Genomic DNA, 23,830 nt, shown 5'->3' on the forward strand with positions numbered 1-23,830 from the left:
TTTTAGAAAATACAAAGCTTTCCTTTTGCCAACAGTGAACACTGCCAGGGACTGGGTTAGTTAAACATCTTCAACCAGGATCTTTAGTTAGCAGTCCCAAGCTCTGGGAGTTTCAGGAACTCTCAACCACTGACTCCTATGTTCAGCTGTATCAGAAAATGATTGTGGTTCATATCCTCCCAAGCTCCAAGGCTAAGAAGATCTGACCTAGTGTAGTTAACACAGTTAAACTTCTGGGTATACAGAAAGTTTTACACCACATTGTAATGACTTAGCAATACAAGAAAAGTTGGGTCAATTTCTGTGGAAAAGTCATGTTCTAAAGTGTTATATTAAATTTAAAAAATTGGGAAAGGTGTCTGGAGCTGTGGGTATGGCAAGTTGAGGGCTCCTTCCGTACTGGGGTAGTGAGCGCACATCTTTGACCTTCAGCACACAGCTTCCTGGTGATACTTTTGGTTCATCTGCCTAACCAGGCTGCACACTTTCGGAGGTGAGCACCCACATTCCTTGCTCACATTACTTAGCAGACTATAGTAATCTGTAATGTTTTTTGGTTAAGTAGTTAAGGGCATACACTGATAGGCTGCAATGTAGGAAGGATTAGTATTCTTTTGGTTAGTGGGTTCTATACTGGGAAGGGAAGCAGCTTCTCTCATTCCTTCCCCAAAAACCTAAATTTCATCAAGAGGATACATATAAACTAGCATTATAAACTAGTCAGGCCCTGAAATTCATCCTATGGGGGCCACTAAAGAGTTAATTCAGTTCTGATATAAGAATTATGAGGCAATACTATAAGGATTACACACAATGGATTTATAGCACAATAAGTTTTTTTTTTAAGGACAAAAGTAGTGACTGGGGATGTTTCAGATGAAGAAATAACCATGTTAACCTCACTGCTTTTTAAACATTTGCATCTGTGAATTGCAGAGGCTCAACATAAAGCAGATTGCCTATATCCACTGAAAGCTATTCTGGCATGAGAAATTTCTCCTGCATAAAGCAAAACAGATGTGTGAGAGGGAAAAGCAAACTCTCTTATGGGTGTATCAACATTCAGAATTATATAGTTATCTCAGGAACCATAGATTGTGTGAAGCAATGAATTTAGAATCGTGACCATACTGTGTCTCTAAAATCTTGATAGAAAAAGCAGAAGCTTTAGTATCTGAAAAATACTAATCATTAATCCAGATGCAATAGTATATTCATATTTCATCCACATTTCTTTTAACTGGAGGGAGATCTGCCAATTGAACTAAACTTGCACCAGAGATTAAATATCCAGAATTTTCAGCCTTGTGTTGCCTGGAACACATGAGTTCAGATCTGCTTGACTGTTTAAGTAATTAGAAAAACAGCCACACACTTATCAGCAAGGAAGAGCACATGTGACTGTATGCACATATGCCTGCACATGGGGATCCACAAGCAAATCAACTTGGAAATAGGATAGGACTCAAAGGTGGCCCCTTGAGGTGTGGGTGAGTGTTCACAGAGCAGAAGTCAGGTGCTTGGCTACCTGCTAGGTGCTGAGACTTGCACAACAGAAGCACAAATCCGAGTGCAGGCAATGACCCAGGAAGTACAGCATTGTACCCGGGGTTGGGGGGGGGGCAGGCTCCAGGGCCAAAGAGAAGGAATTACATTGGGAGGAGAAGAGAGAGAGTAGGCCAACTTCTCAATGAATGCCCTAGCTGAAACCAGCTAGGAAAGCTGTTCAAGGGAACTTCAAATTTGATCGACATGTTAAAATGTATAAGTTTGCTTGTGTATATATGCAATAGATTGGAAATGGTGATACAACAGTCAAGCTTGATCAGGTAGATATGAATGTTAAAATGATTAAAATAACCCCAAATACTTAATATAATCATATTGCAGAAACAAAGTCACAGGAACATTGTGTTCAAATACATACACACACATACATTATTGCAGCATTATATGCAGTTTAGAGGATTCAGCACTCTCCTGAATATAAGAAAAAATTGAATATAAGAAATAATTGTGAATATAACAAAAAATTGTGATAAAAAATTACAAATTATGAGTATACATAGAAATAAGTAAATATATTTCCACTAATGTCTTTCTTCAGAGTTTCTATTTGAAGTTACACAGAATTTATCACTTAAAAAAATCCTCAGTAGGGATCTGTGATGCAGTACTACTCAAACCTTTACTTTTTTTTAAAGATTTATTTATTCACGCATACAAGAACCGGGGTACAGGCCAGATGTGGGGGAGGGTGAGAGGATTCACCAGAGACAGAGTGGGGAACAGAACAGGCAGATCGACTGAAATACACTGCTGAGGGGAGCAGGGGGCAAGACAGGAGAAGTCTGCCGCACCGTGTGGGATTCTCTTCTGCCAGCCGGGATAGAACCCATGCTGCAGAGGCTGCGGACAGCTTCACAGCGCTGTGCTCAACTGCCTGCGCCACCAGGGGAGGCCTCTCAAACCTCTACTTTTCTCACTTTGTATTTATTATGAGTATCAGCAAGAGATAGAGTTCCCTTTATTTTCTTCTGATTTTACTAAATATATTTTCTGAAATTGCATTCTGATATTTAAAATTGCTTGAGTGAAAAGAAAAACTTATAAAAAGCAAGCATCAAATACTCTAGTAAAAAATACATAAATAGCAATCCATTTAAAAGACTGAGTTCCACAGACACACAGACCAATGGAATCGAATAGAAAATCCAGAAACAAACCCAGAGATTTATGGTCTACTAATCTTTGACAAAGGAGCAAAGAATATGCATTGGAGCAAAGAAAGTCTGTTCAATAAATGGTGCTGGGAAAACTGGGTCACTACGTGCAAAAGAATGAAGCTTGACCACTACCTCACACCATACACAAAGATCAACTCAAAATGGATTAAAGAACTAGACATAAGACCTGAAACCATAAAATACATAGAAGGAAATATAGGCGAAACACTCCATGACATGCACATCAAAGACATCTTTACAGACACATCACCCAAAGCAGTGATAGTGAAGGCAAAGATAAACAGCTGGGACTACATCAAATTAAAGAGCTTCTGCACAGCAAAAGAGACAATAACAAAAACAAAGAGAAACCCCACCGACTGGGAGAACATTTTTGCACACAACACTAATGATAAAGGACTGATCACAAAAATCTGCAAAGAGCTGATGAGACTCAACAAAAACAAAGAAAATAATTCAGTCAAAATATGGGCAGAAGAGCTAAAAAGAAACTTCTCTGAAGAGGAAATGCAAATGGCCAACAGGCATATAAAAATATGTTCAACATCACTTGTAATCAGGAAAATGCAAATCAAAACTACCATGAGATACCATCTTACACCAGTGAGAATGGCACACATTAAAAAAAACTAGCAATGACAAATGTTGGCGAGGATGTGGAGAAAAAGGAAATCTTCTGCACTGTTGGTGGGAGTGAAAACTGGTCCAACCACTATGGAGAGCTGTGTGGAGATTTCTGGACCTACTAAAGATAGAGCTTCCATATGATCCAGCAATTCCACTCCTAGGTATTTACCCAAAGGACACAGAAACATTAATTCCAAAGGGCACCTGCACCCCTATGTTTATAGCAGCACTATTTACAATAGCTAAGCTTTGGAAACAACCCAAATGCCCAAAAATAGATGACTGGATCAAGAAGATGTGGTACATATACACCATGGAATATTACTCAGCATTCAAAAAAGGTAAACACATGCAATTTGCAGCAACATGGATGGAGCTGGAAGGGATCATGCTCAGTGAAATAAGCCAGAAAGAAAAAGAAAAATACCGGATGGTCTCACTCATAGCAGGAATCTAGAAAACTTAAATAAGGAACCAGGAAAAATAATAACTATAAGAAAGAAAATATCAAAATCAACAAACAACTATGAACCAGAGATACTCTGTGGGGGTGGGGGGAAGGGAAAGGAGGGCTTGGGGTCAAAATAAGGGGGTTGTAATTGTATGGGGAATATAAAAATAAAATTTAAATAAAAAAGTTCAATCAGTGATTGAATTAAAAAAAATAAAAAAAAAAGACTGAGTTCCAAATATGGATTCCATGAATAATCAAAGGTTCCATATTACGAAAGGTTGATAGAGTATTTTCACATTTAATTTTGTGACTACTTCCTCTATTTCACTGATTGGCAGTGATGCCTGAGATGACTGTAGGCCCTGCATTTCTAAAGGAAAATATACAGAGCAAAAAAGTATGCTGGAAAGGAAAATATTCATTGCTAGTGAAAGGCACTGGCATCTGAATTTAATAATAAGATGCCATTTGGAGTCTATATAGTTTTTCAACAGTATAGACACTTAAACAAATCAGGCTGAAATTATACATAACTCAGCGAATACATTTCAACTATGATTAATCTCCTTTTACATGTACATGCGCAATCTCTTATAAACTATTCTAAAAAGCAACCCTATAAGGAAAAAGAACAAGACTGTGGTTCAAGAGGGATCCTTGAAGAAGCAATAAAGAGATTCCAATTCTTCCTTCCTCTAAGTTGCTCTGAGCTGTCACTGCACAAGACTACTGTGTTTTTATTCATATATTTCCCCCATATGAAATGCCTTCTCCCCTCTTTTAATGGCTTAGCTGAAAATCCAATCTCCTTTCTGAAATCTTCTGAGAACTCTATTTAGAAATATTCTTCCTCTCCTACATAGTATCTCATCTGTTCCCTCCATCCTCGCCCCTCCCACCCCAGTATACTGAGGAGTAACTGACATACATCACTGGATAGGTTGAAAGGCATATAATATGACAGTTCAAGTCACATATATTGTGAAAGGATTACAGTAGGTTCAGCTATATTCATCTCTCATCCATTCTTTCTCTAGTACTGATTTAGCTCTTTATCATCCACTGTTGCATATTGTTAATCTTGAAATGTGTCTACATTTTGTTTTCCTTACTCATTTATATGCCCTTTTAAGGACAAGGAACTATGGGTTATTGGAACTCTGAGTCATACTCTTTCCATTCTCATAGGAACCTATCTCACAGTGTTGTCCTTGCATCATTAGAGCTGCCCAGGTGTTTGATGAAAATAGAGCTTCAGTGATCCTGTACTCTAAAGGCTGAAGACTACTTTACACAAGAACCAGCGAGTGCTATGAACATAATCAGTACCAAAAAGTATTTGTTGAAAATATAAAGGCACACAAATTTAAAAGCTCCAAACTAAACCAAAACAATAAATATAAACCAAACAAAAAACAAATGAAAGGTGTGAGCCTTATTTAATCTTATGTTCATAAATTTAATCACAACCTAGTTATCTTCTTATGAAGCTGACCATACATGAAGTGTTATTCTAAAGAGAATCTGTATTTTCCAGTCTCACGATTATGGACTAGGGCAAACGACCTCCCATAGGCTCTAAGCAAGAGTCATGACGACTATTATTGTTGCCCTTGTTCACTGACCCATTCAACCAACTGCTTCAATCTCTCCCTTATTTGTGCTCCTCTCTCTAACCCCAAATATCTGTCAAATCTTCCTATCTGCTTTGTGACTACTGAGGCTTGTATTTTATAATAAAAGGCTCTATGCTTGAAGTCACTTGGACATTAGCATAAGTGATTGGAAATATAAAGACAGTCTACAGAACATCTGAGGTCAGATCTGGAGTAACCAGTGGGTGTGCCTTAAGGAATCAGAATAATAGCACTTTGACCAGTGGGTGAGCCTTTAAGAATTAGGTAACAGGACTTGTAGAAAATGAACTTGAACAGAAATGAGTCAAATTAAGATCCCTGCCATAAAACTAGGGCTGCTCAGACCTGACATTTGGAATTAAGACACTCACAATCCTGGATCCTTCCATTGAGACCAAGACAAATAGCTGAGAGAAAAGCTCCCATATCTAAGGCTTGGGGCCTTACCTAAACTACATGGTGCTCTACAATTTAGCTCTCTTGACATTTCAGTCTGCTTTTCAGAAATCTTACTTTCCTTGTGGTTAAATTGAAAGAGCCCATCAAACAAAGCTGCTCTTATTTCTAAGAGAGAAGGAAAATGACTTCCAAAGGCCTTGCTTGATCCCCATATCATACCTAATCCCCCCCTCTCCTCAAGCCACTCTGTTCAGTTCTCTTGCTGGGGCTAACTTTATTCTGCTTTGCACTGTAAGAGGCTTTGTCCCTACCCTGAAGCTCCCTCCAGCTTCTTGGGGGCAGAGGCCCAATCCGTTTATCTTTATGTCTCCCCAGGGCCTGCACAGTAAGTCCTCAGTACATGTTTAAGGAACTTAGTCTGGGCAGTGAGTTGGATTTAGAGTTGTGATTTCCTTTGCTATCAGGTTTCAGGTAGGGGTTCAAAGTCCCTTGATCCAAGAAAACAGGGCCAGGTGGCAGTTTCACTTGGTCCACTCCTGGAAGTGATGACCCCACAATCCTAGGGGGAGGGAAGGAAGTTCCAGAGACAAAGAGCCCCACCCCTCAGCCAGCAGCAAGCAAACTCCCTTCTCTAATTTGATCTTCCCTCTGCCTTGGCAAAGACCAAGTGCATTCCCTAAAGAGCATATGTGAAACAATGCAGTTGCTGTTTTAAACAACATCCAAAAAAGGAGTGGTGGTGGGGAACATGTAAGGAAAGCATTTTTCTTGATTTTTTTTTAAATGTATGTTGCGGGAGAAGTAGTCAAGAAGATAAAACACTTAGTAAATTACAAACCATGACGGAAAAACAATTTGTAGTGTTCTTTAAAATTTTTTTATACTATATCTAATCATTTATCCAATCACTCAGCAAACTTTGCATCTACCCTGATGGGGTATGCTTCATTTTGTGTGATTTGTGAATGTGATGGTTTTCTAGACCAGAGAGTCTGCAGAGCGGAGACCTTCCAGGGTACACCTTCCTATACCCTAGGCCCGTCGCCTGGAGGACAGCAGGGGCTGAGGGCTCAGGGCTCAGGATATGGTGGAAAACCACCCACATGGATTGGAAAAGAGGCAACAAAGATAGAGAGCTAAGGGCCAAGAGCCCAAGCACTTCGAGAACGGGTGAAAAGCACTGACAAATGTCACAGATGGACCAAGTCAGCTCTTCCTGAAAAGAAAGCAGGGATTTGGAAATTAGGAGGCCACTGGAAACCTACAGGGTGTTTTGAAGAAGGCAGATTATATTTGGGAAAAATTCACTGATGGGCATAAACATTTATCCAAAAGTGCATTGTTACATGTCTAGAGAAATAAGGTAAGAACACTATGGCAGCAGTTAAAAAGATAAAAGAGCCATATGAGGCTTTCCCAACATTACTGACTTTCTCAGCATTACTGACTTTTTAGGTAGAAAGTTTTTTCTCTGATGTGGGGCTATCCTGTGCATTATAAGATATTTAGTAACATCCCTGGCTTCTATCTGTAAGAAGCCAGTAGCATCCCCACCCAGGCTATGCTCACCAAAAATATCTCAAAAAATTGCAAAACTCCCCTAGGGGCCATTGAGAACTAACGATCTATACATACCGAGTGGAAAAGCTCTCAAATATACGTTGCTGGGTGAAAAACACATAGGCAAAAGAGTACATATTATATGACAGTACCCAAGTGGCAAAGGTATTTTACACATCCACATGTACACCCACACACACACTCATAAACCCATATTATGCATCTACAGTGTTCTAGAAGAATAAAACTATTAGCAGCAGTCATCTCTAAGAGAGTGCCTGGGCATAGGGGTTATAGTGACTTTGCCTTTGTCCTGTTTGTGTTTTTTTTTTAATAAAGTGAAAATCTGTAGTTGGTGTTAAAATTATATAGTTTGTGAATGGATAGATATTGGAGCACATGAAAATTACTCCTTGACAAAATGTAGAAATGAAGAGAAAGAGGTTTGAGAACGAGGCAGAATTAAAGGAAGGAATTTTTAGGATGTGGGAAAATTGTGCACTGCTAAATTCTGTCAAGTTACAACATTTTATGAAGCATTATGGGGGGGGGTATGAATAACTTGTAGAATGCTTCCACTTATTAGCTCAAGATTTCAATAATGCTTTGCCAGCAATGACTTCCCAACTATAGTTAAATATGCATGAAATGATAGAATTTCTCTTTCTTTTTTTCCACTGCATGTTTCTTTAATTTGTGTTCCTTTGGTGTGTGTACAGCTTTCTGTAACTAAAGTGCTGATGCCATAATAGAAACTGTTACTCTTCTGCGTTGGAAAGACCTGAGAATAAAAGCTGACTCTGACTTGTGCTTGGTCTGGCATGGCTGGGTATACTGCAGGCATGTATTTGTTTTTCATTAATTTGTTTGTCATTTTTCTCCATGATCTATGGAACATTTATTTCCCCTGAAGCAAAAGGATCTGAAATGTCAGAGGTTTCTCTTGGTTCTGCTGGGGTAATGAATTGTTGAGAAAAAGAAATTTTTCTTATATGCTATTTGATTGTGGAAGGAGACATTTTGTGACCTTTTGTTATTTTACAGTGATAATGAATTTCCTGACAAATGTGGAAACTTTGGACTTCTTTATTAAAATAATAAGGTTTGAGGAATAACTTTGACCTAGACCTTTGTAGAATTAATCAAATACAGATTTTGGAGAAATTGATGAGTTTGGTCTTTACTGAGACATTCTAATTTATTCTTGTCACCAAGGCAGTACACAGATCTATACCACATAAAACATTAAAGAATTAACTACAGACCCAGGTCCCTGAACAGAGATTTAGACATACTGGGTGGGAGGAGGTCTAGGCTCAGGGTCTTTCAGTCTTATCCTAGTGCTGCTTTTTTCCTTTTACTTTGTTTTTTTTTTTCCCTTTTATTTCCCCTTTAAATTGTAGAACTAATAAATTTTTAGCAAATCTGGCTTATGGTGAACAGAATGAAAAAAAATAATAAAAATCATCCATAATCACATTTTTCCAAAGCTAATAAGGCCATTATAACATTTTGGCCTAGTCTTCCAAATCATGTTTGGATGTCTTTTTTTTTAATTTTTATACAACTGAGATGATGCTGAACATGAAATTTTATATTTTGTGTTTTTACTCTTAAATATTGCAGATGTTTTGTTTTTAACGTTTAAACACTTTAAAGGAGAACTATAGTGGAGTCCTCTTAAGACATCCCAAACAAAGGCACCAATTCATAAGGAAAATAAAGCTTTTCTTTGCACTATTCTAGGAACATCAAACTTTACCATTTTCCTCTAAACAAGGGAAGTAACTAACTCCGTTACAGAGCCCAGAGTCTCTGAAATCGTAGACATTTTATGCTATTGTTTGTGAAAGATGAGAAGAGGAAACACGCTTGCTGGTCCAGGAGGCGGGTCGAAGCCCTTGCGTGGCACTGGCTGCATGAGGACGCACTGCGTCTGCTGGAATCGGTGGCACTAGGTCTCTGTCACTGACCAGCAGGTGTCCCGTAACTTCTCTGACCAGGCAGATGCATGCATGGAAGTAAAAAGCCACACTAGAGCAACCCCTCAGCCAGCTACACAGGCACGAGCATGGGGAATTTTCCTCCTTTCCACACAGAAGTAGTGCAGTTTTCACCTCGTCTCTCCACTTATTCTCTCCAGGGCCCCATCCCCAATACTCTACAAGGTCAGAGGACGTACCTGAAAGGAGTCAGAACCCACAGCCCAGGCAGGTCTCAAAGAGAATTTGGGTAGCAGAAGCCAGCTACCTCATTTTTGAACAGGGACCCACCTCCTGGGTGGTAGATGTTCAGTTCACTGCCATTTTGGGAGGAAACTTGGACTTTCTTTCTGAATGCTGACAGAATGAGAACATTAGGAAGCAAAGAAAAAAAGGAATAAGCTTCTGAGATGAGTTCTAAAATCGTCCTGACTTGTTGGTTTGAGTACATTTTGAATTTTTTCATCAAACACCAGATTACTTTAGGATCGGAAAACAACTTGGCATTTGGACAATGAGAAGAGAATGTAAACTACTGTCTACCTAGACTAAATGGAAACTCAGTGGGAATTAGAAACACATAAAACAGTTCTGAAATTTAAGGTCTTGTCTCTGTCTGTAACTGCGTATGTCACAAAAAATATTTAGTCTTAAATACTTGTGCATATATTTTAAATTATAAGTTTAAATTTTAAATTATATTTTATTTTAAATTATTTTAAAATATTTTAAATTATAAGTTTAAATTATAAGTTTGGAGCTTCAGATTTGGTCGAAAATCCTTCCTAGACCAGCACTGACTACTAAAAGAGCCAGGAGCCCTGGCACCACCAGGAAACTTGCTAAAAATTCTGTAGGCAAGTCCCAGCCCAGCTCAACCAATGAGGGGATGGAGAAGCTCAGGAAGAGTGTGCAGCACTGCCTTCTAGGAAGGTGACAGACCAGACCTGCAAGGTGCAGGTGTTTTCACCTGCTGATCATAGTGGGCTCGGAGGAGATGTAGGCAAGTTGTTAGTGCTGCTCACAGCCGCGTTTTCCTTTCCCACGAAGAGCCCAATTTTTCTACTGTTAACTCTACATCATAACCTCATTGATGGTGTGAATCTGCCCCTGGCTGCTGACAACGATGCTCAGGTAACGGCTTGTGTTTTCTGAAGCAGGGAAGCAATGCCAAGATTATAATCCTCTTGATTTGGGATCAGGTTAAGGTAGAAAAAAAGAGGATAGTTGTTCTGAAAGTATCTCACAGGCTGCAGTGCTACATCTCGAGTGTATCTTTCTCTCACTCACTTCTAGAAATAAAGCAACCCATGGGCAATTGAAGTTTCCAGGAGTGTTCACAAGCAAGCACAGGTCAGGAGTGTGTTTGGTTTAGCAGTGAGGGGAATTTAAACTCAACCCAGTTGGTTTTTAATTCAACTTAATCACCAAAACTGGATGAAGTGCCATGACTTATCTAAAAGAAAGCAGATAAGAGAAGAACTGATGTCATCTTTGGAGCTGCCAAACCATCAACAATTTGGAAATTGATTTTTTGAAAGGAAAGATGTACAATTATAAAAAAAAAAACAAACAAGTAGTTCTCAGATTTGCTTACATGCTCTTCCAAGTGTCTGGTGATTTATGTACATCTCTTTCCATTCTTTTCTAATTTGGTTTGCACTCAATATTTTTCATTTTTAAAGAATGTGTATTCATTTGAACTCAACACAGGATAAATGCTGCTCTTTATAATTCATGGGAAGATTAAGAAAAATATAACCACACACAAATTTGAAAATATGGTTGAAATTAGAACAAGGGAAAGAGACTTTTTTTGTTTCTAACGTTAAAAAATTTCAAACACAAGTTGTTTATAGTTAGAAATCAAGCACTATATTCTAACATGTCCACAAAATAACCCAAATCCAGTCTTCAACTTTTAAAATGAAATATATGTGTGTGTGTGTGTATACACATATATTACAAATAATCCTTGCATCTCAGGCAAAAGACTATAAGGAAGGGTGATACTTGAGCTTTTCTCTCTTTCTACTTTTATTATGTTCTCTTTTGAGAAAGGAACTAGTAATCACATAAGGACCAAATTATTTTCTGGAAAATGTTTTTATAATGATATAAAAAGTCTGAAATAAATTTTTGCAAGTAGTCAAAATAACTGTTACTTTCTGTCACTATAAATTTATATTTATGTCAGACTCATAAATATTTGTCAGACTCAAGTAAACCTGAACCTCTTGAACTTCCACCAATTAAGCTAACCTGTATCTTACTTTATGAACAAAGATTAGCTTCTACAAATCAAGTACCTCTGACATCTAATTTCTTTTGTAAAGATAAACATGAAAAACAAGCCTAGCCTCAATAGTAGTCAGACTTCCAAATCTAAATACTATATTACATACAAAATTGGCAAATGTTTTTTTTAAAAAAAATGCTAATATACCCTATAGTTAAGATTCCAAAAAATACACGCTCTCAGATAGTGATGGTAGTACTATCAATTTACACAATATTTCACGGAAGAAATTGGGTCATGTACATCAAAGGATCTTCAAAATGCTCAAATCTTTGGCCTAAGAATATCACTTTTAGACATTATTCTCTAATGTCTAAATAATGGAAGGTCTTTGCAGCTTTACTTATATTAACGAAAACTTAAAAATATCATAACAAATGTAAAAAGAGTGTAATGGTTAAGTATTTCCACATGTTAGAATGGAAGATCCACATCATAGGATGCAATGCCATGCATCCATTAATACAATTGCTACACAAAAATGTGTTTTGTATTTGATTCTCCTAACAAATCTTTGATTGTTACACAAAAATTTTAAAGGTGAAAAGTTCTACACCTAATTATGCTAAAAAAATCAATGAAGTAATTTATATAATATGATTCAGATTTTATTACAATATGTGTGTATGACATACGACTCACTGACACCAGTGAGTGGAGAGGAGAGAGAAAGATAGAATAGAAAAAGCACTAGCATATTAACAATATTTATTTGGGGGGGTGTTAGGGTGTTAGGGACAGAGGGATTAGGGTGAGTTTTTACCTCTATCTCTGAACTTTTCTGTGTTTCTCAAAATTTCTAAAATAGAAAAACTCTTCCATGTATTACTTGTGTAAAAAAACAAACTTCCCATTGTATACAGGATCAAGTCTAAGCCCCTTAGTCTGACATTCTACACTTATTTATCTTTCCCATCTTCTGTCTTTGCCTTTCCTTTTTCCCTGAAAGGCTTTCTTTTTCACATACACCCTTTTACTCACACATGTCAGTGTCCAGGGAGTGTCTTTTCCACCTTGGTAATTCTTTCTTTCAAGTTCAAAGCCAGGCTCCCTTCCCTACATGAACTAGCCTGTATGATTTGGCCTCCCTCCTCGCAGAGTAGTTCTCTCTCCAACTCTAAGGAAATGAAATGCCATGGATCAAGTATAACCTGCAACATCTTCCTCTGCTGTGTTGAACTGTTGTTTGATTTTCTTTTAACTTTCTGTATGCTTTTTCTTTTCTCTCCAAGTAGATTAGAAGCAACCCTTTGCACTTTTCATAAAGTCTACTTCAACAAAGCAGGTGTCTGTGGTAGAAAAAATAACGGCCTCCCAAGGTGTCTTATGTCCTAATCCCCAAAACAATAAATATATGAAATTATGTAGCACAGGGGAATGAAGGTTACAGATCAGCTGACCTTAAAATAAGGAGATTATCTGGATTATTGATGTGGACCTAATATAATAGTAAGAGTCCTTAGCCAGTAGAGGAGATGGAAGGTCAGAGTTGGAGAAGTGATGAGGGAAGCAGAGCTGGGGCAATGTGCTATGAAAAGGACTCAACCCCACACTGCTGCCTCCAAATATAGGGGCCCCTGGCCAAACAACGAAGGCAGCCTTTACAGGATCCAGCCTCCAGAGGCTCTTCTTCCCAGAGCCTGAGGAAAGCCTCCAAACCAACACCCTGGATTTTTGTCCAGTGAGAGCCATGTCAGACTTTTAACCTAGAGATTGTAAGATAAATATTGTTGTTTTAAATTATTAAATTTATGGTAATTTATTCCAGCACTAACAGAAAATATTAAATATTATTTTCTTTCATTTGCATTAAAATCAAGAAAGATAAAATCAAAGTTATTAACTAACAGGTACATTTAAAACTACACTTTTTTTTTTTTTAAATTTTCTAGAGGTATGTCTTATTTATTTATCTATTTGTTTGTTTGTTTGTTTGGTTTATACATGCACTGGGTACAGTCAGAAGCCGGGAGGGTGAGAGAATTCACCAGAGCCAGAGTGGGGAGCAGAACAGGCAGAAGGACTGAAGTACACTGCTGAGGGGAGCAACGGGCGGCAGGAGAGGTCTGCGCGCCGTGTGGGACCCTCCTCCGGTGGCCGGGGAGCAGCCGGGGATGGAACCGGCGCCGCAGAGGCCGCGGGCAGCTTCGCAACCCAGCGCTCAACCGCTGCGCCACCGGGGAGGCCCTAAAACTACACTTTTTGAGGATGTCTGTCTGTCCTAATCACCCCCAGAACCTCTCACTGTTTATTTCTCGTTATGCTAATATGTTCACTCTGTATTGCCTGTCATTTGTTCCCACCTGATTTTATAATGTGTTAATATCATTTACTGGGTATATGTATTTTCCTTTGATTCAAAGGGCTCTTCAGAAGCTGGAGCCATGCATTTATTCCCTAGGTATTCCTGCCAGAGAAAACAGGCTTTAGTCTATCAATGCCTAATTACTAACATCTTATATTATGGGTCACTTAAGGCAGACCATGTACTCCATTTCCTATAGCTTACTTCTTGGAAATGTTTTCACAATTTTCATTCCAAAGAAGTGATAGAGGAGAAAAAAGGGATTAAGGAGGAAGAAGAATAAGACTAAAGCTCCTGATTCATTAAAAAAAAAAAAAAAGTTTTTCTTTTAATAATAGAGAAGCATTAGAGTATCAGGTTTTTAAAGAAGAATTTAAGGCGCCCTCATGTCAGGATTGTAAGCACTAATAATATACCTAAGGGTATATTCTGACTTACTCTTCAGTGTCTTAAGCAATGTTATGAATTTGTTTTCTGTGGAAAAAAAAAAAGTTTTATTTTAGCTTTATACATAACACCGTAAAGGCCTAAAAAACATGACCAGATTAGTAAATATTTAGGAAGTGGATTTGTTTTACTTTAATTCTACTGGATATATATATGCCATAAAATTCAGTGAAGTTTTATGACTTTCTAGAATTTCATTGTTAATTATTTCAAGAAATTGGTATATATTTCTCTTTAGAGATTAAAAGATTGCAGAATTGATGTAGGAAGATGTCTCATTTGGGAGAGAAAGGGTGGAGTCTGGACATCCCCAAGTGTTGAATAGCCCTGGGTATGAAGAAGTCTCCAGTACAGAGGGTGGGATGGGCCCAGCTGGATCTGAACAGGGCTAACTGGAGGGTAGTCTACGTTTGTGCTGAGTATCAAAACCAGCATAGACCTTTTAATCAACTAGAATTACCAGGCTACTCTTGCAAGTCTTGGCTACAATTTCTAGGCTGTAACAGAATTAAAGAAAAATAAGCAAATAAATAAGTGGTCAATTAATAATCCTGGAATAGTAGTGGGGGGAAATAAAAGACGATGTGTAGTAGGGCCCTGGGCAACCAACCACATGGCGTGGGCAGAAGGGAGTTCGGTGAGGGAGCTGACCTTGGCCACATGCCCTTCTCCCAGAGGCAGGACCAGCCTGAGCCCTTCAAGTCAGCTTCTGTTATCTGGCCCTGAGAAACCGTAAAAAAGGTGCTTACCCTGATTTCTCCAAACATAAAATTGGGGCACGGGGATTTGCCATCCTATGTAGGCTGGGTCTGTGGTGAGGATTAATTAGTGTTTTTAAAATGCTGTGGGTTTGGTTCGGTTTATTTATTTTTTCAGGATGAAAGCCAGTAATGCCAGCACCAAGTGTTAACAGAGAGGGCTTGATGTGTGTTACTTGAGATGCACTGTGTGAGTGGGTGGATGGGATATGAGGCTTGCGGGACTACTTCTGGCATCAAAAAGGCCACATTTCCAAACATGCTTTAGCACTCCCCAAAGTGAAGGAGGCAGAATAAGAGCCACTGAAAATTAAAAAGGAGAAAAGTTATCTGTGTTTAGACTCTCTGATTGAGGGCATGTAACAACCCACACCAAGGAAAATTTGACGAGCCACTAAAGACAAATATTGGCAGCTAGAGAAGATACAAAATTCTGCTAGTTTTGTGACAAGCTATAAAATGAGCTCTTATTTGATAAAGACAAAGAAACTGTAACTTAGGCAGGCAGGGCATCGGGTTGACAGCCGAGGAGAACATCCATCACACTAGCTTCTCTGACCCCATAGAGGTGGGCGCAGGGAGCAAGAACCTCAACTCTACTCACTAAGAGCCCAATAGCTCTCCAGATACTATAGTTTTACAGGAACCTGATGAGCTGTTTTTAAAAATTAAATCTTATGCCTTTATTCCTGATTATGGAAATAATATATGTCCATTGCTAAAAAATTAAAAGTACATACATAAAGAAAAATGTTAAATACATAAAGTAAAAAGTACTGATACTCCTGTCCCAACCCCAACAGTTAGAATATAATTGCTATTAGCTGTTGTCTGGACATATTTATGGGAAATTGTTATACTTGTCCCTAATTTATAAGTGAGGAAGCAGATAATTCTAAAATTTATCCACAGGAAATCAAGCCTAGTTCTTTCTGACATCCCAGAACTCTGTGGATTACATTAAGCCCTATTGCTTAGTGCCACACTCTTGTCCCACCCTGTTACAAGGCACCAATAAGGTTTCCACAGCTAGCTATATAAACAAGCGGCTGTCATTCATAGAGTCAGATTACACGTCAAACCACAAAGCTAGTGTCACAATTAGACCCATTTTTCCAGCCTTATTTAAATGCATAATGCTCTGTCGATGTGCTGTTATGTGACATGACCGTAACTGAGATCTGGGTGTCTTTTTCCCATAAGTGTAGGACACAAAGCAAAGAGACCCCTGCAATCAGTAAGATGTAACTTATGTGTGAGGCCTGAATCTGGAGAACCCTGAGTCTCAGCTCTGTTATTTATTAGTTCTGTGAGATCCAGTGTGTCAGTGTCTCCATCTGGATTGGGAAAAGGGTGGACAAACTGATGACCACAAAGCTTCTAAGCCTCCAGGAACTCAGATATCCCACCTAATTCTTTATTCTACTCAAAATCTAATTTCAGACTGAATGACGGAAAGTTGGGTCTGTGCTGCTATTTTTCAAACATACCCAGAAAGAAATGAACATATTTTGAAAATAATATATGATATTGCTCTTGCTAGATTTATTCTAATAAAATGATATTAGATGATAACCATCTTAAATGAATAATTTATTAGCATGCATTCTTTCAACATGTATAAATCACCAACATATAAGGCACTGAGCGAATGCTAGAGATGAAATCTTATCCCCTTTCTGACTCTGGATGAGGGAAAATACATGAGAAATTGCAATCTGGGGCATCAAGGACTGAGTATCCCAGGATGCTGTAGAGAAACTCAAGTTTAGAGGGGCAGGGGCAAAGGAGGACTTTGTGGAGGAGTAGGAATGTGAAGTGGCCCTAAAGGAGGGTCAGAGAAGTGGAGGAGGATAATGGTGACTGAAAGTGGCATTGCAGGGGCGCTGAGTGCCTGTTTCAGCTGAGTGACAGAGGCTGTGGAGGCAGGCTAAGGAGTCTGCACGTGGCTGTGGCCACCAGGCAGGCAAGTGAGAGGTGTTGTCCACACCCTCTTCTAGCAGTTTCCAGCAAAACTTAAATCAACCTGATTTCAGTAATTACAACTGAGTCTCATACATCATGGGCAGTTGGTATCCCCTGAATAAATAATCTTGGAAATGGCAACCTAGTGTTGGGAGTGTGGCTCTAAAAGGGAAACAGCTCCAAACATTCAAATCCAGATGACTCTTGGATCTTGAGCATAGTTCTGGCAATTTTACCACAGAAAATATGTATATGAGAGAGGAGAGGAAGGGAAGACTGTTCTTTTGCCCTGTAATCATGAGCAGAAATAACATCTCATTATAACCTTTATAGAGAAGAGGCCCTTTAAATGAAATAGTAACAAAGCTGTACAGAATCACTTTGAAGACTTGGCCTTTGGTGGTATAGAAAATGCTCACATCTGTCATTGGCCTTCATCTACAATCATGCAGAATACGAGTGCTCTAGATGTGTACACATGTGTATGCTAACAACTCGATTCACAGACTGCCAAGGTGAGCTGTGGTATTAGATGGGCTAGGGTCATTACCTCCGGCCAGCCCAGGTCATGGCTGAGGCGTGCAGGATGGGAATGTGTATTTTTTCCCCTCTGAGGCAAACTAAGGCCATTTGAAAGTATTTCTTACAGTCTGAGGCATGCTGGCTAGAACCTAGGGAACAGAGCTGGGTGCTGGAGCTCCTCAAATGATGCTGAGCTGAATTCACACCCACAGGATCTCAGGTATTACTTGCGATCATGGCAGCCCTGCCTCACTTGGATGTTTCCAGATTTCCCCTAAATAAGCTTTTCTGTGCCATCCTGATCCCTCAGATTCCTTCATAGAGGTTTCTTCTTCAGCCCATGCTATACTGTAGGAGAAAAACACCAAGTCTAGGTCAGCTGCCTAGAAAGAAATATCTCAAAGATATAGAGGAATACATTCTTAGGATCTATTCTTAGAAAAGGTAGGGGGGAGAGAAAAAGGTATTATTTGAACTGAGACCAAAACATGCCCAAGGTTACCTCAGAACAAAGAATGCAAAGACGAATAAAGTTTCTTCAAAGCACACAGGAAAGCAATTACAGCCCGCACAGCTGACACTAGCCATGGTGGTGAGGGGAGGAAAGATAAAAGTGGAGCCAGATTTGAGACACTGAGAGGATCAGGGGCCAATGAAACAGTGAAAAAGGAACCTGTTAGCAGGAACCAGCATGAAGCACCGAACAACAAAAAGAGGAAGCTCTGGACTCAGAGGGAATGTCAGGTCAGGCGAGTCCAGAGGTAGGGTCTTTGTAAGCTGTGTTTGCCCATTTAGGAGGTCTAGGGGAAAGGAGTGAAGAAGAGGCAAGAAAATCCCACCTCATCTCTTCTGTTGGGTGTTTATAAAGCAGGAGAAGAGTGGAGTGAAGCATTAAGCTGAATAAGTAGTTTCAAACATCTGTATATGATAATGTTAATTAAAATTAAGTAGTGACTTGGGTCTCCCCTGGTGGCGCAGCGGTTGAGTGCTGGGCTGCCCCCGGCGAGGGTCCCACATGGTGCAATAGACCTCTCCTGCCGCACCCACTGCTCCCTCAGCAGTGTATTTTGTCGGTCTGCCTGTTCTATTCCCCTCTCTGTCTCTGGTGAATTCTCTCACCCTCCCACGCTTCTGACTGTACCCAGTGCTTATATAAATAAATAAATAAATCTTTAAAAAAAATTAAGCTGTGACTTGTGTTTATTAAGATATTTTTACTTAGGCACAAAATATAAAATGCAGCTTCAGGAGTTAAGAGGAGAGGGTGAATTGTCGTCTTGAGATATTTTTAGGTTCAGGAAAGGCTGAGACAATATGACAATGATCTATTCATCATGCATTAATAAATATTTACTGAGAACTTACTATGATGGAAGACCCTGTGTTATGCTTTGGGGTATGACAGCAAATTAGAAAGATTTAAAATGTGTATAGAAGGAACATAACTAAAGGCAATAAAGGCCATATATGACAAAGACATAGTTAACATCATATTTAATGGGGAGAAGCTGACAGCTTTTCCTCAAGATCAGGAATGAGAGAAGGCTGTCCACTCTCACCACTACTGTTTAACATAGCATTGGAAGTCCTTGCCAAAGCAATTAGGGAAGAAATAAAAGGTATCTGGATTGGAAAGGAAGAAGTAAAACTGTGACTTTATGCAGATGACATTATAATATATATAGAAAACATTAAAGACTACACCAAAAAATGTTTAAAATAATAAATAAATACAGTAAAGTTGCAGGCTACAAAATAAATACATAAAAAATCAGTTGCATTTCTATAACAAAACAGTGAACTAGCAAAAAGAGAAATGATGAAAACAATACCACTATCACCTCAAAAAGAACAAAATACCTATGAATAAATTTAACCAAGAAAGTGAAGGACCTAAACACTGAAAACTATATGACACTATTGAAAGAAACTGAAGAGTACACAAAAAAATGGAAGATATTCCATGCTCAAGAGGTGGAAGAATCAATATTATCAAAATGGCCCTTTTCCCTAAAGCAATATACAGATTTAGTACAATCCTTAATAAGATACCAATGCATTTTTCACAGAATTAGAACGAAAAAATCCTAAAATTTGCATGCAGTCACAAAAGACCTTGAGAAACATAAACAAAAATCAAGTTATCATGCTCCCAGCCTTCATCACTGGATTACACGATTCTATTATTATTTGAATAATAAACTCACCAACAGTTGCCTCCCTCCCTCCCTTCCTGTAGCCATATTAATGGATGTGAACCATATAATTCTTTGAAACCTTTTTATGTTTTACAGCAGAATCTCCAGGTCTATGGCAGATCCTATGTCCTCTGGGGTGTATTTGTGTATACCATCCTTTGGGTTTTTACCATTAGTACCCTAGCCACAACCCATCAAGGGTATATGGCCAAGAAAAGATACCTAACTCCACCAATAGAAAAGGCTTATGGGTGGTGCCCTAAACTCTTAGACTAGAAGGGCATGGGATAGCTGCTAAAATCCAGAGGGGCTGGCCTCTGAAAGGACCTAGTGCTATTCAGAAGGCAGGGCTTCCCCAGAAACATCTACTGCTTATCCCTATAATTCATAATAGAGAAGAAACTGGTCCACAATCCCAGCAGACCCACTAGAGGAGAGAGAGCAGATGAAAAAGGGGGATAGAGGTTGTGTTGTTTTAGAACAGGGATCAGAAACATGGTCAGGATGCAGCAATAGCAAAATCACATAATAATTCAAGTTACTCTAGTACTTATAATGTTTCCAACATTTTGCACTTGTATTTGTCTATTTACAACCATGCTTCGCTACTTCTCTGTGTATTAATCTGTGTGCCATTTCTAGAAGGGTGAGAAAGGAGAGAAACTATGATAAGCAGTTTTCTTTTGAGGCCCTATTAATGTAGACACCCACAGAATGTTGATGCTGGAAGGGCCCCTAGAGCTCATTTCATTCAGTCTTCACACATGAGGACACTGATGAAATGGCTTTTGGAAAGGTGGAGTAGAACACCACCCTCTTCTCCCATAAAGATGAATAAATAATCAGGTAAGTGCTGGTGTTAGAAATCAAAGAAATGTTTCTGTGATAACAGTGGCTTTCTGGTTTTATTCCATGATGGTTTCTATGACATACTCATAGAACATTTTATGACTATGATTTGCAGACTTGGTTATCCAATAAATACTGATTTTTACTTTTCCCCCACAAATTAATCACACAGAGAAAGGAAACAAGTAGACCCCCAAAATGGCTCTCCTTTTTCCAACGTCTGCTGCACAGTGGACTGACATGAACACTAACCTGAGCAGGTGCTGCCCGTGTGTGAGCAGGAGGGTGGCACCTCACCACCTGCAGTCACACACAGGAGAGAATGCCCTGTCTTTGTGGACCAACAGTCAATGTGGTTCAGTGGCCATACTGTGGTCTCCCAAGGTCTCACATCACATATAGGAATCAGAATAAGAGTCCCAAGCTGCCGGGAGAGAGCCAACAAGAAGTTTTGGAGTGGGCTTCAAGGATCAGGAAGGAGCACAGAAGCCAGAAGGTGCCACAAATTGTGCCACTGCTGCCACAAATTCAGGTGCACAGTGCCTGAATTTGTGGCAGCAGTAAAGATCTTAGTAAGTCCCTTTTTACTATGTAGGAAACTGACACTAAGAAAAGGGAAGGGAATTGCTCAAGACCTGATAGATTAAGGGTGGCAAAATTAAGACAATTCTCTTTTCTGACTTCTGTGCTTTTACTAACTTTTTATACCAGAGAAAACCCTTTGCTGGTGTGGCTATTTTCCTTGTGGGGTACTTTAGGGAAGGTGGAAAAGATCACAGCAGGTTAAACTGAGAACCCTGCAGCAAGCAGCACTGTGGCTGTGTTATACTGGAATATAGTTCTCATACCCACTTCTGATGCCAAGACAAAATACAGCTTAGTGAGTGAAGGGTGCTTAAGGCTTTTCACTTGTAGGTGGAACTTAGAGGATGAGGTCAGTTCATTTCTTTTATAATGTGGGCAACATATTCAGCATGTCCCTTTATGTTATATTGGGTTCTGTAGTGCATTAGATTATTCAAAAGTTTTAAAAACCACTCTTGCCTCCCCTCTATTCTGATCTAGCCACCCTTAGAGACTCTGACATGACTGACTCCTGGTCTCGTGAACCAGTTACAGACTGGAAAATATCATATCCTTTAGATGTGTTGGGACAGAGAAATGTTTAAGAACCAATGATGTAGTAGCCCTTCGGTAACTAAGGGGATCTGTAACCCCCTGATACAGCTGATCAACTCATTTCCTAGCACCTTCTAGAACAATCCATCTAGACCAATAGAGATACAAGGCAGCTGACATAAGTTTAAGATTTCTATTAGCCACATAAAAAAGAAATGAAATTAATATTAATAATATATTTAACTCAATATATCCAAATTATTTCCCATTCAACAATAAAAATATGCTATATTTTATATTTTCATTCTAAATCTTCAAAGTCTGGTGTGTATTTTATACTTACATTGTACCTCAATTTACAATTAGTGGCGTTTTAAATGCTCAATCACCACATACAGCCATTGGCTACCATCCTGGACATATTACTACCCTTACCACCTCTCACAGGTTCACCCAACAGCAAGTTCTCCATACGTTAGCGTTCCTGCCTGCTTTGGACCTTTCCCTTTTCAGGACTAGCGCTTCCACCTTGGTCCATCTTTACTCTCTTTCAAATGTCCATTCAGCCATCTGTTAATCATTATCGAGTGCCTACCAAGGGCTGGGCATTCGTGTTGACTGATGAGGATAAAAGGTAAGTAAGATCTAGACTACCATTTCCAAGAGCTGTTTCAGTTTAGTGGCAATGCAGGCACATACGGAGAATTTGGGGAGTGCAAGATAGAGACAGAACAAAGGGAAGGAGGAGTGGCTACTACTCCCAGGGCTTCTGGAAGGCTTTCACAGGGGCGCTATTTGTGGTGGGTTTTAAAGAGCAATGAACAGCTGTGGAGAGACAGATGCTTCTGGCATAGGAAACAGTGTATTTAAGAATATATATGAGGACATGCATGCTTGGAATAGCAAGTATCTAAAAGGGCAAGAAGATGGCAAGGAGGGCCTGGGGGTAGTAAGGCTGACTCGATGAGCCGGCCTCAAACTCCCAGGGGCACACTGAAGACTACCGTAGGGTCACGCTCTGAGCAGGGAAATCTCATGACAGGTTGTAGCGCAGATTGGAGAGGAGAAAGGAGAGCCTGGACAAAGGGGGTAAGAGTATGTCTAGAATGGAGATGTGAGCAGCAAGTGAATGAGAGTACTATTTTATAAAAAGAGACTCAAGATGAGCATTATGATGCAACCTGGGCAACATGCCTAATAATTAGAGTTTTCTAGGCACAGACTCACCATGCTAGGGACATTAGGAAACCAGGCGTGATTTTACACTAGACTGTTACAAAATGAGAGCACTAAATGACCTCTTTCCCTGAAGGAATCAGCAGGGCACTCTCTGGGTTAATTTAGGCAATAGGCAGAATCAATCTAAATTGAACCCCAGGCTTGTTAGGAAAGTCCTGTCTGTGAGACCCAACAGGAACTGGGCAGCACCTGGCCAGCCCCATCACAAGATGTGGTGGTGTATTTGACTTTGAGTTTTCAGGAAGGAGGCTGTGGAGCTCAGGTAAGAATAACATCATATCTACAGTGACAAGGAGTCTCTCATATCCCATAGGTCCTCCTTTTGAAGATGGGAATGCTGAGGCCAGGAGAGTTCAATAGCTTAAGGTCCTACAGTTGGTGAGTGGGAGAGCCCAGAACAGAATTCACCCGTGGTGGCACTGAGGCCACCTGAGATCGGTACAACAGATGCATGGAAAACTGCTTACCTTGATGGCAAACCCAAGTGAAAAAAAGAGAAAGCTAGGCTAGAGACACACTAGGTGATAAAACTCTCTTGGTAAGCACATGAGATCTGGTTTAGTAATGAGGGAAAGAAAAGGCACTCACATGGTGAGACATCCACAAAGTTTGGGTCGATGTTATGCAGCAGCTCCACTCTGGGGGATGGGCTTCCTTCACTAGAAAAGTAAAAATTTAGGAACATTAACTTTTTCTCTCAAATGGGTATAAGTTGTTTTAATA

At 39.4% G+C, this 23,830-nt stretch overlaps 1 protein-coding gene across 1 annotated transcript in view; it reads right to left on the reverse strand.

The window, feature by feature from the left end:
• ARSB (arylsulfatase B) overlaps window positions 1-23,830 on the reverse strand; it is a 146,054-nt gene that overhangs the window by 28,343 nt on the left and 93,881 nt on the right. The window contains exon 6 of the mRNA XM_037530773.2: window positions 23,696-23,766. Coding sequence (XP_037386670.1) covers window positions 23,696-23,766 — 71 coding nt within the window. The remainder of the gene's footprint in view (window positions 1-23,695; window positions 23,767-23,830) is intronic.

Source organism: Talpa occidentalis, unplaced genomic scaffold, assembly GCF_014898055.3.
Source record: "Talpa occidentalis isolate TD23 unplaced genomic scaffold, MPIMG_talOcc4v2.1 talOcc4.6, whole genome shotgun sequence".
Classification (NCBI taxonomy): Eukaryota; Metazoa; Chordata; class Mammalia; order Eulipotyphla; family Talpidae; genus Talpa; species Talpa occidentalis.